The 16,192-nt window shown below is 38.3% G+C and overlaps 2 protein-coding genes across 6 annotated transcripts in view; one reads left to right on the top strand and one right to left on the bottom strand.

Moving 5' to 3' along the window:
• LOC120303985 (neuferricin) overlaps positions 1 to 11,435 on the top strand; it is a 44,372-nt gene extending 32,937 nt beyond the window's left edge. The window contains exons 5-6 of one of the 3 annotated variants that reach the window (XR_005555569.1): positions 4,139 to 4,209; positions 10,986 to 11,435. The gene's annotated coding sequence lies outside the window, so the exon portion shown is untranslated. Of the gene's footprint in view, positions 1 to 508; positions 526 to 4,138; positions 4,210 to 10,985 lie in introns of those variants that run through there. The other 2 variants (XM_039334009.1, XM_039334010.1) reach the window with 2 other exon arrangements.
• Positions 1 to 16,192, bottom strand: part of ANKFY1 (ankyrin repeat and FYVE domain containing 1) — a 73,076-nt gene that overhangs the window by 20,633 nt on the left and 36,251 nt on the right. For all 3 annotated transcript variants that reach the window (XM_039334002.1, XM_039334003.1, XM_039334004.1), the window contains 7 exons: positions 14,754 to 14,877; positions 11,462 to 11,611; positions 9,679 to 9,844; positions 4,615 to 4,819; positions 2,914 to 2,982; positions 2,327 to 2,526; positions 2,117 to 2,214 (listed from right to left, as the gene is read on the bottom strand). In XM_039334002.1, the coding sequence (XP_039189936.1) occupies positions 2,117 to 2,214; positions 2,327 to 2,526; positions 2,914 to 2,982; positions 4,615 to 4,819; positions 9,679 to 9,844; positions 11,462 to 11,611; positions 14,754 to 14,877 (1,012 nt within the window). The remainder of the gene's footprint in view (positions 1 to 2,116; positions 2,215 to 2,326; positions 2,527 to 2,913; positions 2,983 to 4,614; positions 4,820 to 9,678; positions 9,845 to 11,461; positions 11,612 to 14,753; positions 14,878 to 16,192) is intronic.

Here is a 16,192-nt window from a genome sequence, read left to right as displayed (position 1 = left end):
GTTATAAAGTAAACCCATTTTCTGCAATGGGCATTTTTTTGTTGGAAACAAGAAATAAACACCAATTTCTGGCAAAAAAATGTCATAAATTGTGGTCATGTGATTGCAGACCACTGCAAATAGTAGTAAATGGTTGTCAAGCACCCAAAATGCAAACATGAAAGGGGAGACAGCCAGCCTTGAAACTTCAAAGCCAGATATGGGTACCTTTTGGGGGGGGAGTCGTAACTCTGAACATTCGCTAAGCGACTGGTCAAAAGTCAAAGGCTACTTGTAATGCACAAGAAATTGAAAGGAAACAAACAAGGTTACTTGAATTGTTCTCATCCTACCTGGTCATAATTAAAAAAACTCAGTAATTTATGGATTTCTATTTAAACTATTTTCTTCCTCCTCTCCCTTTTTCTTCTTCACTGTATCTTTTAATGTATAAACATTTATATATTATACATTTAATGTATATATTATACATTTAATGTATAAGTGCACACACTTTTTTATTATTCAGATCAGAATGCCATTCAAGGAACCTTGCTGAAGGATGAACAATGCAAATTATACAGGTAGACATATTGCTAAGGAAATAAATTTAATTGCCCTGGATGTTCTCACATAAGATCTGGATCGCTCAGGAGATGCTTATAAGGATGGCAAGATATGAAGTTTCAGAAGCTTTATAGCTTTATAGTTAAAGAATTAAATGCTTGGGTCTTTTGATTGTTGATTACAAGATGTGACTGAGGATGAAATCAAGGCATATTATCTATTCTTTAACAACAATACAAGTAATCCTCAACTTACGACCACAATTGAGCCCAAAATTTCTGTTGCTAAATGAGACAGTTGTTAAATGGTTTTTGCCCAATTTTACAACTTTCCTTGCCACAGTTGTTAAATGAATCACTGCAGTTGTTAATAACATGGTTGTTAATAAGTGAATCTGGCTTCCTTATTGACTTTGCTGGTCAGAAGGTCGCAAAAGGGGATCACATGACTCCAGGGCACTGCAACTGTTGTAAATATGAGTCAGTTGCCAAGCATCTGAATTTTGATCAGGTGACCATGGGAATGCTGCAGGGGTCATAAGTATGAAAAACAATCGCAAGTCACTTTTTTCAGAGTCATTGTAGCTTCAAACAGTCACTAAATAAACTGTTGTAAGTCGAGGACTACCTATATTTTTACCATTACATTTTGCCATAAGAGCTTCCATGTTATTGATCCCTATCCCATGACATGGTACAAAAGGAACCGCATCAAAAATTACTTCGGGACAGGATTGTGTTTGCACAAAATTGGAAAGCACTGAAAGCCCCCCCCAGAGGGAGGGGTGATTGGGAAAATACTGGAATGTGCAGAAATGAAATAGACTAACAATGACAATTAAAGATAAGACAGAGTCAGACTACTATGAAATCTGGGGAACTTTTTATGATTGGCTGAAAAGACAATATGGTTAAAAGATAGTTAACATCAATTTAGATAGAAGAAAGAGCAGATAAGGAGGGAGACCCAGGCGACACAGTATTGAATAACTGGAGGTTGTATAAATATTTATAGAAGTATATACCAAGAAGGTTAGATAAATAGAAGTATTAATGTAAGAGAAAATTAATCTTATTGTATATAATACAGATAGGGAAATTTGGAGAGAGGAATTGCTCAGACATTACCCCTGAATTGTATCTGAAGAGGGATGAGAGGGAAGAAAGGAGAGGAGAGAGAAAAGAGTAAAGGACGGGAGAAGGAAGTAGGAAGGTTGGAGGAGAGGAGGAGAAGTGGGGAGAAAGGGGAGGAGAGTGGTGAAGGAAAGAGAAGAGGAGAGGAAGAAGAGGGAAGTAGGGAAGAGAAGAAAGGGAGAAAGAAGGTAGAGGAGTTTGGATACAGGGAAAGGGGAAATGGGCAAGCAACACCAAAAGTCATGTGTATGTGTTTATTTCATTTTATTAAAAGTATCTTATATATGAATGTAAAAAGAATGTATGTTAACATCTGATAAATATCACAGTATATGTATGGGGGAGAGTTTGGAAAAATAAAAAATAATTTAAAAAAAATTACTTTGGGACAGACCAACAACGCTCATTGCATGCAGTATTCCTTTCTCCAGACCTACCCATTTATTCCTGTGATCAACTGTGGCCCCATGGGTGGCTAGGAAGAGTGCTGCAGCTTCATTTTCGGCCCCCGCAGCTCTCTGTAGCAAGCAGCTTCCTAAAAGCAATCACCAACAAGCAGAGAAAATTAGAGCACCAAGTATGAATTCAGCCAGCCCTCCCCGCTAAGCCTCACTCTTAAATTTCTTGCCAGTCTCTCCCTCTCTCACCTGTCACTGTATCTGGAGCATCAGTATTGCTCCCTCGTTGGATGAGTTTGGCGGCAAAGCTGTTCTCATCAAAGGAATTGCCGTTCTCCACCGGGACATCCTCAAAGGGGTTGACAGACGGGTCGGAAGACATGGTAATATATTGAACCGCAAGCCATAGGGCGGTACTTCCTTCGTGGTCCTTCAGTTCCAGATCAAGTCTAAGAAGAACCATGGAGACTTATTGTGCTGGAGAGATGGTCTTTGTTCCAAAACAGTGAAAATCAGGACCTTCTACTATTAGGGGAGTGTTTGTCCCTGAATAACTTTAACCTATTTACTGGGCTTTCACTGGCTACATTTTGTATTTTCTGCCTTCCAGAGAAAGTAATTACAATAAATAGATGTTTTTTAGAACCAAAGAATATCAGGCAAAATTACTGATATATAAGATTAATTGTTATTACAGTTTCTGATAAATGCAAGTAATTCTTCCAGGCTGTAAACTAATTGTAACAAATAGTTCTTAACAACATTATTTAAAATAACAGTCCAACAGATAAACCTTCCTCAACTTGTCCATATTTTGTTGGCTTCCACAAACTTACTGTTTGCACTGCAGTAGCTGATTGAATACTTGGTCATTTCTCACAAGAATAGATGAGTGCAATGGAGTTCTAAGAAAGAAAGGAAGGATGGAAAAGTTATTTCAAATGCAAGATCATAAAAGCAACCTTCTATAATGCAGAAGCCCCAACACACTTATAGAGAGAACTAGGGACTCCTCCTTCATTTAGCTCTAATGGCTTCAGTTTTATTTATATCCTGACTACTTAAAAATACAACTATCACTAAATATTGTTCATAAGACAGGCAATTTATTTTAGATTTATGTTCCAACAAGATCCTTCTTGTCATATCACTTCAATATTTGACATGCCATCTATGTTATTTTTTTAATTTATTCATTTATTTAGGAAACTTATATGGCCACCTATTTGCTCACAATAACTCTAGGCAGCTTACAAGAAATAGAAACACAGTATAGAAATTTTTTTTAAAAAATTAAAATTAAAACTTAGGTTAACTAAGTTCTCCCATTTTTAACTCATGCAGTCTCCTTCTGATAGATTTCATTCTTAGCCATGATATCTGACACCTAAGTAACTTCTCATTATCCAGTGATGACAGTTAAATCATGTATAATGGTTCTCCACTTATGACTGTAATGGAGCCTGTCCATTACAATTCTAAGTTGTGACCATCATAATATTGGTTACTGCATTATCAGACCCATTTTTATGATCTTTTTTTGTGGTGACCATTAAGCAATTGTGGCAATTGTAAAGCAAATGGGCTAGTTTTTGCCCAAAATTGGAAACCTTTCAGCAAAAATGTTGCAAAATGCAGTCACATGGCCCCAAGATGCTTTGAATGCCTGTAAATGCAGGCTAGCCAATAGCACCCAACATGCAGTCATGTAACGGAGGGTGTATGGCCACCAGAACTTCAGAACCGGGTTGCAGACAGCTTTGAGGAGTCAACTGTAACTTCAAACAGTTATTGGGTGAACGATTGTAAGTTGAGGACTACCTGTATTATGCTATCTTTAAGCAATACTGAATTAGTTATTATATAAGGTCATTAGGAACTTTATGAACAATGTATAATTGTAGGTAAAACCCCTACAATGACCTAAACTATCTTTAACAAATTCTATCTAATCTCTTTTTGGGATCCCTCCCCAAAATCCTCAGTGGACTTTTAAATAGCAAATATAAACCTATAGTAAATATTGATAAAGCATGCTATTTGGTTTTCCTTCAATTCCAGATGAAGTCTGGGAAGGATAGCATCTTATGCTTTCTGGAGCCACCATGTTCGATTTAAGGCTTTGATCCAAGGTAATGAAAATCAAGTCTTTGTATTATTGAGATTTAGTTCAACATAGAGCAAATGGCTAACGGAAGGTGCCAGATTCAATTCCCAGCATCTCCCAACTTAAATCATGTAAGGATTGCTGTCCAAAGAACTTGGGATCCTGTCTGAATGAGAACTGTAAAACAGTAAGCTACATGGAGTTATTAACTGATATTCTACAACAGCCTTGAGTTGTCCAAATGGAGAAAACTGCTACAAATATATGGATTCCAATTCCCATTTTCTCTGTAACATAGCAAATGCTGAGAATGCTGGGATTTGGCAGATACTTCTGGAGGATGTTCAGGCTGGGAAAAGCTTCATATGTTCAAATCAACCTCATGAGTAACAGTTACAAGTACAAAGACAGCAGGCTACCCAATAGTCACCTTCCTTGACTATCTTGCATGTTGGGATTGGCTCCAGCCTTTAGGAGGGACTCCGCAATCTGCGCAATCTCCGACATTACTTCTGGTTTGTGCTTCTTGGAGTTATAGGATGCCACAAGATGCAGGGGAGTTTCTTGATCTCCCAGTGTTGCAGCATTCACCCGGGCACCATTTTTAATCAGGAAATTAGCAGCAAACTTATCTCCTTTTGAGTAGGGAAAAAATGATGACAAATATCTCAACATGTGAAGTAAAAGTCATTGTCCCTCCCCACCTTTCCCTTACATTCAAAATCAAGCACTGAAAATCATTTTCTGCAAACTAAGGAATTAGCTAGGTAAATATAGCCTAGTTTCCTAATAAAGAAAAGCTCTTCCATTAAGACTCATAATATATATATTCCCATATACAAACATATCCCAGTGAGAGATAAAAGGAGTTATTAAAAAAAGAGTAAATAATTTTGACTACTGGAAGGCCCTTGAAGCAGATCATTTAGATAGAAAGGGAGATTATATTTTAGATTATATTTTAGGCTTCTTGGAACTATGCCCTGGGTCCCACATTATACCCACAGTAGGACTATCCACATTTCAGTGATCAGAAACTGCCTTCAATGTCACTGTTTGTATGTGTTAAATCTATGCTAAACGTATTTAAGGATTACACTGCATGTTTCTGAAATGCCACCAATTTTCAGCAATCAATGTCATTAAAATATGAGAGTGGTTGAAAAGATTTGAAGAGCTACCCCTACAGTAAACCATAGTTTTTCAACCATGATTTATTGACTATTCTACAACTGGGATCTCACAACACCCTAAACCAAAGACAATGAACTATCTTATAGTTTAGCATAGCCCAGACTATATTTTAACTTTGCAGTAAAGGCAGATTAACTCAGCAAGAGCTTGATTACAGGTTTATGATCATGATGCCAGCTCTGTCTACGACAAAAGTTGAAAGAGACAGAAATCACACATGCAGGGAAGGAGGAACTGCTGAATATATCTCTGAATCCATTATTAGCTTTCTTCCCTTTTGGCAATTCAATTTTCCTAGACACAGGCAATGGGACAAACAGGACAAAACATCAGCATTACGCAAGATAAGACTGACAGTAGAGGGCACAAAGCAACCAACAAAGACAATTTCCCTGTGTTTGTGTATATACTGTTTCTTCTGTCCCTTATAGCTTTCTCAGCCTGCCAAAGAGAGAATCTTTCAAACTGGCAGAACACCAGAGTGATGTGTAAAACATGGGCAAACTCTCAAAACAGGCTTTCCTAAAGATTTTAATGAAGTCAGGCTAGGAAAATCTGGACCAGAGAGTCTCTTAGGTGGAGACAGCTGGGAGCCAGGAACAGAAGTGGAAGAATGTTTTAACAGGAAAAAAAAGAGGAATGTATCTCTGCATGTTTTCAGTTTTCACTCATCCACAGCTTAATGAACTAGTATGTAAAACAACACTAGAAATGCCTCTGCATCCCAGCCCCTGCATCCCAGTCCAGAAGAAGACATTTGGGGAGGGCGGAGGGCATATTTCTGCCATGAATCAGGTACAGTTTGTGCAAGTTCTCCAAACAGCCACAGTCCTTGGTCTGGCCAAGAAAAGACTGGAAAAATAGAGCAAAGGAACTGCAACTGCACGTAGACAATCAGAACGTGAGATGTGTGCTGAGTTCCCAAGCAAACCTTCACTCTCTTTCTCTTGTGATCCTGCCCATAACTGGAAATGGACAGTGTGGTTCCCCTTCATTTAAGCAGCAAGTTGAAGAGTTGAACTAATAGGTTTATCACTGTGAAAAATAAACTGGTAACAAGATCCCTTTGGTCTTCCCTCCAACAACAGCGTCCACAAACTGAAAAACAAATTATATACAAAAACCCACTCTAGGCTTGCCTCTGCATCCCAGCCCCTCTTTTCAATGAACCCTGGCCAAAATGGTGCCGACTGATACTTTAGAGCCATAAAGAGATCCAATGGAAGTGACAATGGGAAGCTGCTTCTGCAACCTTAGTATACTAAGAAAAAACTAAGAAAAAAAGCTAATCCCCGCAATCAGTGGAGGGAAGAACAAGATGCCCCAAAGTCCACAATTTCAAACTACAGCACTGGTATCACAGTCAAAATCCTAACTCTCTGTTGAGGAGCACAAACTTTGGTGAACTGCTAAGCCAAAATGAAAGAGTACTCAATGAGGACTACATTTGATAATATCTATGCCTGCTCCTAACATACAAGCATTTTGTACTATACATCAAAATAGAGAAGTGTAATTTTCCTACGAAAGAAGGTAAATATAAGTGTTCCAGGATAATGTTGCAGGATCTAATCTGAGCCAGTCACCGGGACCAAAGGTTTATTTTTCCAAACTTTTGGTGTGGAGGGCTGGCTATGAAGTCATTGATTGTTGTTTCCTTATACTGCTGCGCCCTCAGCTCCTAAGTACCTGATAGGCTAGTGCAGTGATGGCGAACCTTTTAGAGACCGAGTGCCCCTGCCTCACCCACACGTAGGGCCACTCACCGCATCTGTGGCCCGCTGCAGCAGATTGCCCAGGCAGCCCTGCAGTCCCATGGCAGCCACGCCCTCCACCCACACCCCTCAGCATCATCTGCATGCTATGGGGTGCGAGGACGGAGTCTTGTCCCTGTTGCCCAGCTATGTACTTGGCTGTGCTGCTCCGTGCAGGCCATGCCCAGGAGCGACTCTCTTCCAGGGGGGGCTGCTGGTGAGAAGGGGGCTGTGCGGGAAGGCGGGGCCGGGGCAATGGCGTGTGTGCCCACAGAGAGGGCTCGGAGTGCCGCCTCTGGCACGCATGCCATAGGTTTGCCACCACTGGACTAGTGGTAAATCAGCCCTCTTATTAACTGATAAGAGGCCCATTTCCCAGGCTTCAATCCCTCTGGCTGTTTTTATTCCTGCTTGGCCAACAATCATAGTAGCTGCAAAACTGAATGCATGCCCTTATGCATTGCAATGTAGGCTACCAATGAGTTCGGGTCTCCTTGTCTAACCAATCGCTCATGAGCTATCAACACTCTAATTAACAACTAAAAGCTACTAAAGGCAGGATGGGGGTGATATCACAATGGCGCAATTATATCAATAGAAGGGATACCGTAACATTTTTCAGCCTTTAAGGTTGCGTATCTGAACCAAATTGATTCCACTGGCAGTCTAATATATCTCTTTTAAAGTTTCCTGAACAACCAGAAAAAGAATAAAAATAGTAGAAACAAGACTGCCAACAACAGATACTTTGCTGCTGATGCTTGATAGTATGTTCATAATGGGCACACACTATGATTCAGATGCTTTTCATTTTCTATAGGCATTTAACTCAGGGGCAGAACAGAAGATGCTTCCCCACTGTCAGAAAACGACGTAATTCAAGATGTTCCTGCTCTGTTCTTTTGCTCTCAGTGTCATGGCAACCAATTCTTATCTGACCATACTAGTTCTCAAGACAGTTTTCCTCTTGCACACTAAAAACTTAGAATATACAAACACCACACATTATGCAAAGCTACGGGGAGGTGGGTTAAAATAAAGTGCAATATAACATCTGGCATTAGCCCAGGGACTTGTCATGGTCATAACAAAGAGACCTTAATTTAGAGAAGCTTTCCCAGCTATGCAATGGGCACTGCTATGGAGAGTCTCCCTGGGTTGAAGTTCACTGTCAGCAAATGCATACAATTCTGTATGCAAAACAAACAATGGAAAACGAAGGTCCACTGGAGAACAGACACAGCAGGAATAAGAGGGAAAGCAGCAAGAAGAGAGGAGTACTATGTTGGCCATTTTTCCTACAAATGAACCTCAGGTTTGGTGAGGTGGAAAGTCTTTGGTGACTTTGATAGAATTTGTGCATTCATGAAAATTCCCTCATTCTTCACTGTACCCCACCAGAAGAGGGACATTGCCCCCAACATTAATACATAACCTTCTATACTCCATCCTAGGTTAGCTAAATCCTTCATATATTTGTAAGGGTAGTTGGATCAAGTCTAGTTCAAGCTTGATTCACATCCAAGCCTAAGACAGATAATACTGTGTTTTGTTTACAAAGGTTCCTAAGTATTGCCAAAGCTCCAGGGCTACTTTATATTAGATGTATACAATCTGAGGTGCTGGACACACATGCACATATCCCCCAAGCCATACAGAAGTTATCCAATAAATATTTCTAATGGTGTCAAGGAAGGAAATGAGTCAATATCAGATGAGCAAATATATATACAGTATATATCCTGGAGGACTCCACCCCTATACAAGGGATTACAGGGTCGTAAAAAGAATATATATTCTTTTTATATATTCTTTTTATATATTCACCCACTGCTTCTGCTTTAAAATTGCTCACGCCATTACCTATGTAGACCAGAAGAAAGGAATCTGTATATGGTACAAGTAGTCCTTGACTTACAACCATTTGTTTAATGACTGTTCAAAGTTACAGCAGCACTGAAAAAAGTGATTAGGACAGATTTTCACATTTATGACTGTTGCAGCATCCCCACGGTCACATGATCAAAATTTGGATGCTTGGCAACTGGTTCATATTTATGACGATTGCAGTGTCCTGGAGTCATGTGAGCATTTTTTCTGACCTTCTGACAAGCAAAGTCAATGGGGAAGCCCGACTGATTTTACAACAGTGTTATTAACTTAACTGCAGTGATTCACTTAACTGCAGTGATTCACCTGTCAAGAAAGGTCATAAAATGGGGCAAAACTTAATAACTGTCTCATTTAGCAACAGTTTGGGCTCACTTGTGATTGAAAGTCAAGGACTACCTATACTAAAACCCAATTCGGTCTTAAAAATGTGAGATTATATTAAGCCAAAATGCCATCGTATGAACTTAACATCGCTTTTAACCTTGCATGATATATGAAACCATGTGCAATAAACCATAGTTAAGCAAAATGTCTTATCACATTATTGAACGCAGCAATAGATACTCTGAATTCCTAGAGATTTGTCTGTTGAGAAATTCAAAGGCCTGCAACTATTAAATTCAACCCATCCTGATCTGTATAAGCATCTTTACCCCTATGAATTGCTTTGTGCAACAAACTCCAGCCTTTCTTGTCCACCATATCCACATCTGCTTTGTGATTCACCAAGGTAGTTGCAATGCTTTCCAGCCTTCGACAAAGTGCCAAGTCTAAAGCAAGGTCTCCATTATGATCCAGTGCATTTAACTTTCCAGGCAGCTGCAGGAACAAAAACAGTGGACAGATATCAGCCAGTGTAATAATACCAGGAATAGAAGCAGTTACCAGTATGTATGTATGTATGTATGTATGTATGTATATATGTATGTATGTATGTATGAGACTTATATACCGCTTTAAGTGCAAGCACTCTCTAAGCAGTGTACACCAGTAAGCAGTGTGTGTGTGTGTGTGTGTGTGTGTGTGTGTGTGTGTGTGTACACACACACATATATATATATTTACATTGCCCCCAACAATCTGGGTCCTCATTTTACCTACCCCGGAAGGATGGAAGGCTCAGTCAACCTTGAGCCGGTGAGATTTGAACCGCTGACCTGCTGAACACAGTCAGCTAAAGTGGCCTGCAGTACTGCACTCTAACTGCTGCGCCACCTCGGCGCAAACCAGGATCCAAATATGTTTCCAAAGGAACAAATAAAGGGAAATCAACAAATGAAGGGAAACCAAAAGGGCAAATACACTTTTAGATGGGAGAAGCCACAGCTTAACAAAGAAACATATTCCATTTGGCAGAAGATCTACGATTCAGCTAGAGTTCAGAATCACTGACAATCAGAAAAAAGGAGAAACTGGCTACATAAATCAATGGCCTCAATATATATAACAGCTTTATATAAAGCAATGGTGGCACAGTAGTTAGAATGTAGTATTGCAGTCTAGTTGTGCTAACTGCCAGCTGCCGGCAGTTCGAGTCTTACTGGCTCAAGGTTGACTTAGCCTTCCATCTGTCCATCGATAAAATGAGGCCCCAGATTGTTGGGGAAAATATGCTGACTCTATAAACTGCTTAGGGAGGGCTGTAAAGCACTGTGATGCGGTATATAAGTCTGCTATTGCTATAAGTTCAATTTGATCAGTGTTTGCCAACCTTAGCCATTTTAAGATGTGTGGACTTCAACTCTCAGAATACCCCAGTCAGCATTGAAATCTGCACATCTTAAAATGGTTAAAGAAACACTGAATTTGATTCATTACAAATAAACAAAGCAAAAACTATTAATTTTTATCCTTTAGTTTCTTCACTTTTTTATTAATACCAGTTGCTAGCAATTGTTCCCTTTTTAAAAGTACAGAGTGCATGTGTGCTAGAAATAATCCAAAATTTCATGTCTTATAGATTGTGGAGGCAAGAGTATCTCATCCTCATCCAGGCTATCTGAGGAACCATCTCATCCCAATCATCCACCACAAAAGAGGTATGCTGCAGATCCCATCAAAGAAATCTGGCTGATGGGATCCAGAAGAACCTCTTTTGTCATGGCTACCGCCATTTGGAGCATCATGCCGCTAGGGGAAAGATCCACAACCACCCTTTTGGCCTTCTGAAAGGCCTTGAAAACCTGACTCTGCCAATTAACCTGGGGCCCCAATGGGAACGTGACATACTGGAGGTGGTTAATGCACCAAGATCCCACCTCCTTCCTGAGTGCATCTTGCTCCCTTCCTTGCCATCTTTGTTAAGCCAATTTTAATGTTAATATTTATTGTTTTACTGTTTTACCATGTTGCTTTTATTTAGTTGTAAGCCATCTAGACTCACCTCTAGGCGAGATGGGCAGCATATAGGTTAATTAAATAAGAAATGAATCCTACCTGTGAATCCATTTCAATAAGGTATAGGAAAACAACATCTTCTCTCTCCACTTTAATAGCTTTGTGCAAAGGGAAATCCGTTTTAGATTTGATCATTTTATACAAGAGCTGAGCACTCATGCTACTGAAGTCTTCTTTCCTCAAATCATCCTGCAAAGCATTAGGAAAAAAAAAATACAATTTTATCTTGATCTCAATAAAACATTACCTAGTCTTCCAAATCATCTTATAAATGAGAATGGCCACTGAACAATTTTGACCGGGAATTCAGAGTTGAACTGCCAATGTATTTGGAAGGTACGAGATTTTTTTAAAGCAGAGGTCTGATTAATAGTTTAGTGAGAATTATTAAAAGCCAAGAAACAATTCTAAGCATCTGTTCATCTCAGAAAATGGAAACATGTCTCAACCTAGAAGTAGATGGATGAAGATATCCAGTTTTCTCAATTTTACAAATGACATCAAGTTAGATCAACCTATAAACTCAAAAAGAATGAGATCCAAGGAATTATATTGTGCTTTCAAGACAAAATACAATGGCAGTATCAACACTGCAACAATCTTGGCTGAAGCCATTTTTTTCTCCATTTTCGGCTGCCACAGTACTGGGAGGGGGGGATGAGTAATTTTAAGGTTAGACTAAACAATAAATTGTCCTGTGGGAACCAAGGTCATTGCTGCCTGACTTTTGGCGGGCTGAACCTTCCATTAGAAAGTCAGCCAACCAACATTGTAACACACGGGAGGGAACTCCAGACTTGGTTTCACTTTTGACAGTGCTGATACTTTGTAGCCAATAAATATTTTCTTTAAGGAAACCTCTTGCCTTGGAGTTCTGCTTTTACTGGTCTCATCTATTGGAACCATGACAGGCAGAGGGATATCTCTAAGTTTATATGGCATGGGGAAAAACCAAGAATTAGATATAAATTACTGCAAGATGCTAAAGAAAGAGGGAGCTTGGGCTTACCCAAATTGAAACTGTATTTTGGTGCTTGTTGTTTGGTTAAAAGAATGGTGAACCTTCAGAATAAGAGGCTACTGGATCTAGAAGGCCATGAATCAAGGTTTGGTTGGCATGGTTACCATTTTACTAAATGTGCCATTTTGAGAGTGTGGAATAAATATAAAGCAAAGTTCTCTATGAAGGTGCCACTTTGGGTTTCCCCACAAGAAGCCTTTTTTTAGAAAAAAGCTGGTGATGAGACCAAATTGGTAGACCTATGGTAAAATAATATCTCTTAATTTGGGTGAGCCTACCCTCAAATCCAAGGAGGAGGTAGAATCAGAAGGTCATGTTTGCCATTGATTTACATATATGCAATTGAAAGAAAGATTTTAGTTGGATAAAAAGAATCATGGGTTTAATTTTGTTAAAAATGAACTGGAAACCCTACTCTGCAGTAGTGATGAACATATTATTGCTAAAGTTTATAAAATGTTATTGAATTTAAATCTGGAAAATGAACAAGTAAAACATTGTTTGATTCAGTGGGCAAGGAATTTTGGGTACAATATAATGCTTGAACAATGGGAAACTATGTGGATAAAGGATTAAAATTTACATTAAATTATAATTTAAAAGAAAATTGTTACAAAATGATGTACCATTGATATTTAACACCAGACAAGTTATCAAAAATGTATAAAGGTATTTCAAATGAATGTTGGAAATGTAAAGGTAAAGAAGGGACTTTTTACCATTTATGGTGGACATGTGATAAAGCAAGAAAATATCGGAGTAGGATTCAAATATTAATACAGAAAATTCTTAAAGTGAATATAAAAGAAAACCAGAGACTTTTCTCTTGGGGCTAATGGACAAAGACCTGGGGAAAAATATGGAACTTTGATGTTATATATGTTGACAGCAGCAAGATGATGCTCAGAAATGAAGGACTACATTGATTCCCACAATGGAGGAATGGTTACAAAAGCTGATGGAGCTAGCAAGAGATGGCTAAACTGACTGTACTGATTAAAGAAAAGAATACAAACACTTTTACTGCCATGTGGAAACCACTTCTAGACTTTGTGCTTGAGGTGGAAAAAAATGAAATTTTGATTTTGGATGTTACCAATTAGATAGACTTGATGTTATTGAAATGGCTAGCTTATATTATTTTGTAAAAGTAAAAAGCTGAGGTTTGATGTTGATACTTTACTTTGCTTCACCAAAGCAAGTTGGAAGTCAATGCCTTATTTTTTCTTTTTTCTCTTCCCTACCTCTCTTCTCTATTCCCTTTTCCCTTCCCCATCTTTTCCACTATTTACTTTTGTATTTTCACTGTATCGTATACTATAAACTAATAAAACTTTCTACAAAAAAAAGAGAAAATACCCAACATGATAAAGTAATGGCATTAATTAAGGAACTCCTGAGTCACAATATGTGCTGTGGTGTAAGAAGACTACAAAGACTGTCTTACATACTAGCTATTTTCAATTAGAAATCTTGAAGACTAGCTATAAAAGTACTGCACTTTAATTTCTCCACATTAGAACCAGAGCTTGCAGGGGGGGAAAGAATGTCTAAAATTTCTTGTTCTGAAAGGAAGAAAACCCCTCCCTTGATTCACTAAAACTTATTTCCTAAAGAAAACCAGTGTTGTAGTTTTGTACACAACTGTTTCCCTAGGGCTTGGGTCATAGTTCTAAGAACATCTGCCCATATTTCATCATCCCAAACTACTAGCATATTTATCTGAAGACAGCGTGCAGGCTGATGTTCTTTAATGAGGCATTTTCTCCCATGCCACAAAAAGTTTTCACAGAAGAAAACAGTTTTGAACTAAGCTGAAATTCAGTAATGACAGGCCAGAACTTCATGTTTTCAATGCAAACAGCACTTTTGTTGCTAATGCTACGACTCCTATTTTAAGTAGCCAGTTACCACTGGTATGAGGAAAAAAACTGCTGGTCCTTCGTGTAAAAATAAAACTTCTCAGGATGTGAAAAGCTAGGACATCAAAGAAGAAGTTAGGCTAAACGATCTCTCTCTCTAACATGCTGGCTTGTTCCATACAAGGATGTTCTCTCTTTTTGTTTTTATCTACAAGAGCATTCATAGTAAGATCTTTGTTCTGGGATACAGAATAGACTATTGGCACAAAGCAAGGTTCACAAAAAATAAGTTGTGTGACAACAATTAAACATACCAATATCTTAGCATAATTTCAAAGTTTACACAGAACTTGCATAGAACATGGATAACAGCTACACTAATTATTAGAAGTAAAAATAAGGATGCAAATCCTCAAATATCTTTTTGAAGAGATCGCTTAATGCTTACCCAATGATTAGCAATTATCTCAGCACAGTAGTTCATTAAAGTGCTGGCATTCAGCTCTTCTGCTGTTTGATAGAAGCGGATACAATTCCTTACATTTACAAGTGACATGACTCCTTTTTCACACCTATCAAGACAGCAAATACAAGAGGATCAGCAAGAACTAGTCCCAGAAAAAAAAAGTAAACAGAAAGGACATCATGGTATGGAACCAGCAGGAAGAACAATTTCATATTGCATTATTAGAACTGAATCCAAATTCCTTCTTGGTCTTGATCAGTTATTATTTTTCCAGGGCATTATGGAAGCCAGATTCAAAATAAATCAGAGCCCAAAACCAATTCCAAACAATGTTTTCCAATTTGTTTTGAAAACAAGAAAATAATAGCAGTTAATTAACTCAGAAATGTTTAAATTGTGGCACACCAAGAAGGAAAAAGGTAAAAAAGAGTCTGGGAGCAACTTTGTTGACTAGCAAATTTTATTAAAAGATATGTATACGTTTTTGTGAACCATAGCTTATTTCAACAATGCATAAAATGCCTAGACCAATATAGGATTTATGAGTTAAAAGTGAGGGGACAACAGGATAGTTATCCAGATGGTTATATCTGAGACAGATTTAAAATACCTTTTCAATTAACAAATGTAACGTGTTAAAAGCCTTTATATTTGTTGAGATCTTCAAAGATGAACTGATTTTTTTTAAATGTACATGATTTCAGCAACTTCTCACTCCATTGTGTGGTTAAAAGGCCCATTCCCCCACCCCAAACAGTTACTTTGAGGTATTTTGGGCACTTAGTCAACCCTGCCGGCATTTATAGTCTTTTGCAGCATCCAGTAACAGGACCATGATTTACAATATTTTTTTTTTTTATCAGAAACTGGTGTTTACCTCTAGTTTCCAGCAAAAAATATCCATTGCGGACAATGCATTCACTTAATGACTATGGTGTTTGTTTTATGACTGCAGCAAAAAAAAAAAAGATCATAAAATTGGGCACGGTCACGTGGTGACCTGTCTAATGATGAACACAACTTATAACTGTAATTCTGGACTCAATTATGGTCATAAGTTGAGAACTAACTGTAAAGACGTAAGAAATTTACAGGTACCATAAACAGGATACATAATATTTATAAAAGCATGCAGATAGAACAAAAACACTTAAAAGAGCTCACCAGTTACCATTCTGCAAGGTTTGGGAAAATAGATATATATATTTAATGCCTTCTAGAATGTCATCTTGTTGAGACTCTTATGAATCTCTGGGGAATGCCAGAGGGCAGGCACAGCAACACATTAGGCACATTCCCAAGATCCCACTAGATGGCATTTTTTAACTGAAAGGGGTGCATCTACCAGTATTCTGTCAGATTTTATTAGACAGGAAGAAACTATAGGATATAGCTGGTCCCTGAAATAATCAAGTGGAATA

Source organism: Crotalus tigris, unplaced genomic scaffold, assembly GCF_016545835.1.
Source record: "Crotalus tigris isolate CLP2741 ecotype Arizona unplaced genomic scaffold, ASM1654583v1 scf7180000024514.4999324561:1519799, whole genome shotgun sequence".
NCBI lineage: Eukaryota > Metazoa > Chordata > Lepidosauria > Squamata > Viperidae > Crotalus > Crotalus tigris.
The sequence above is the reverse complement of the archived record's forward strand: the minus strand, read 5'-3'. Positions and strand labels throughout refer to the sequence as shown.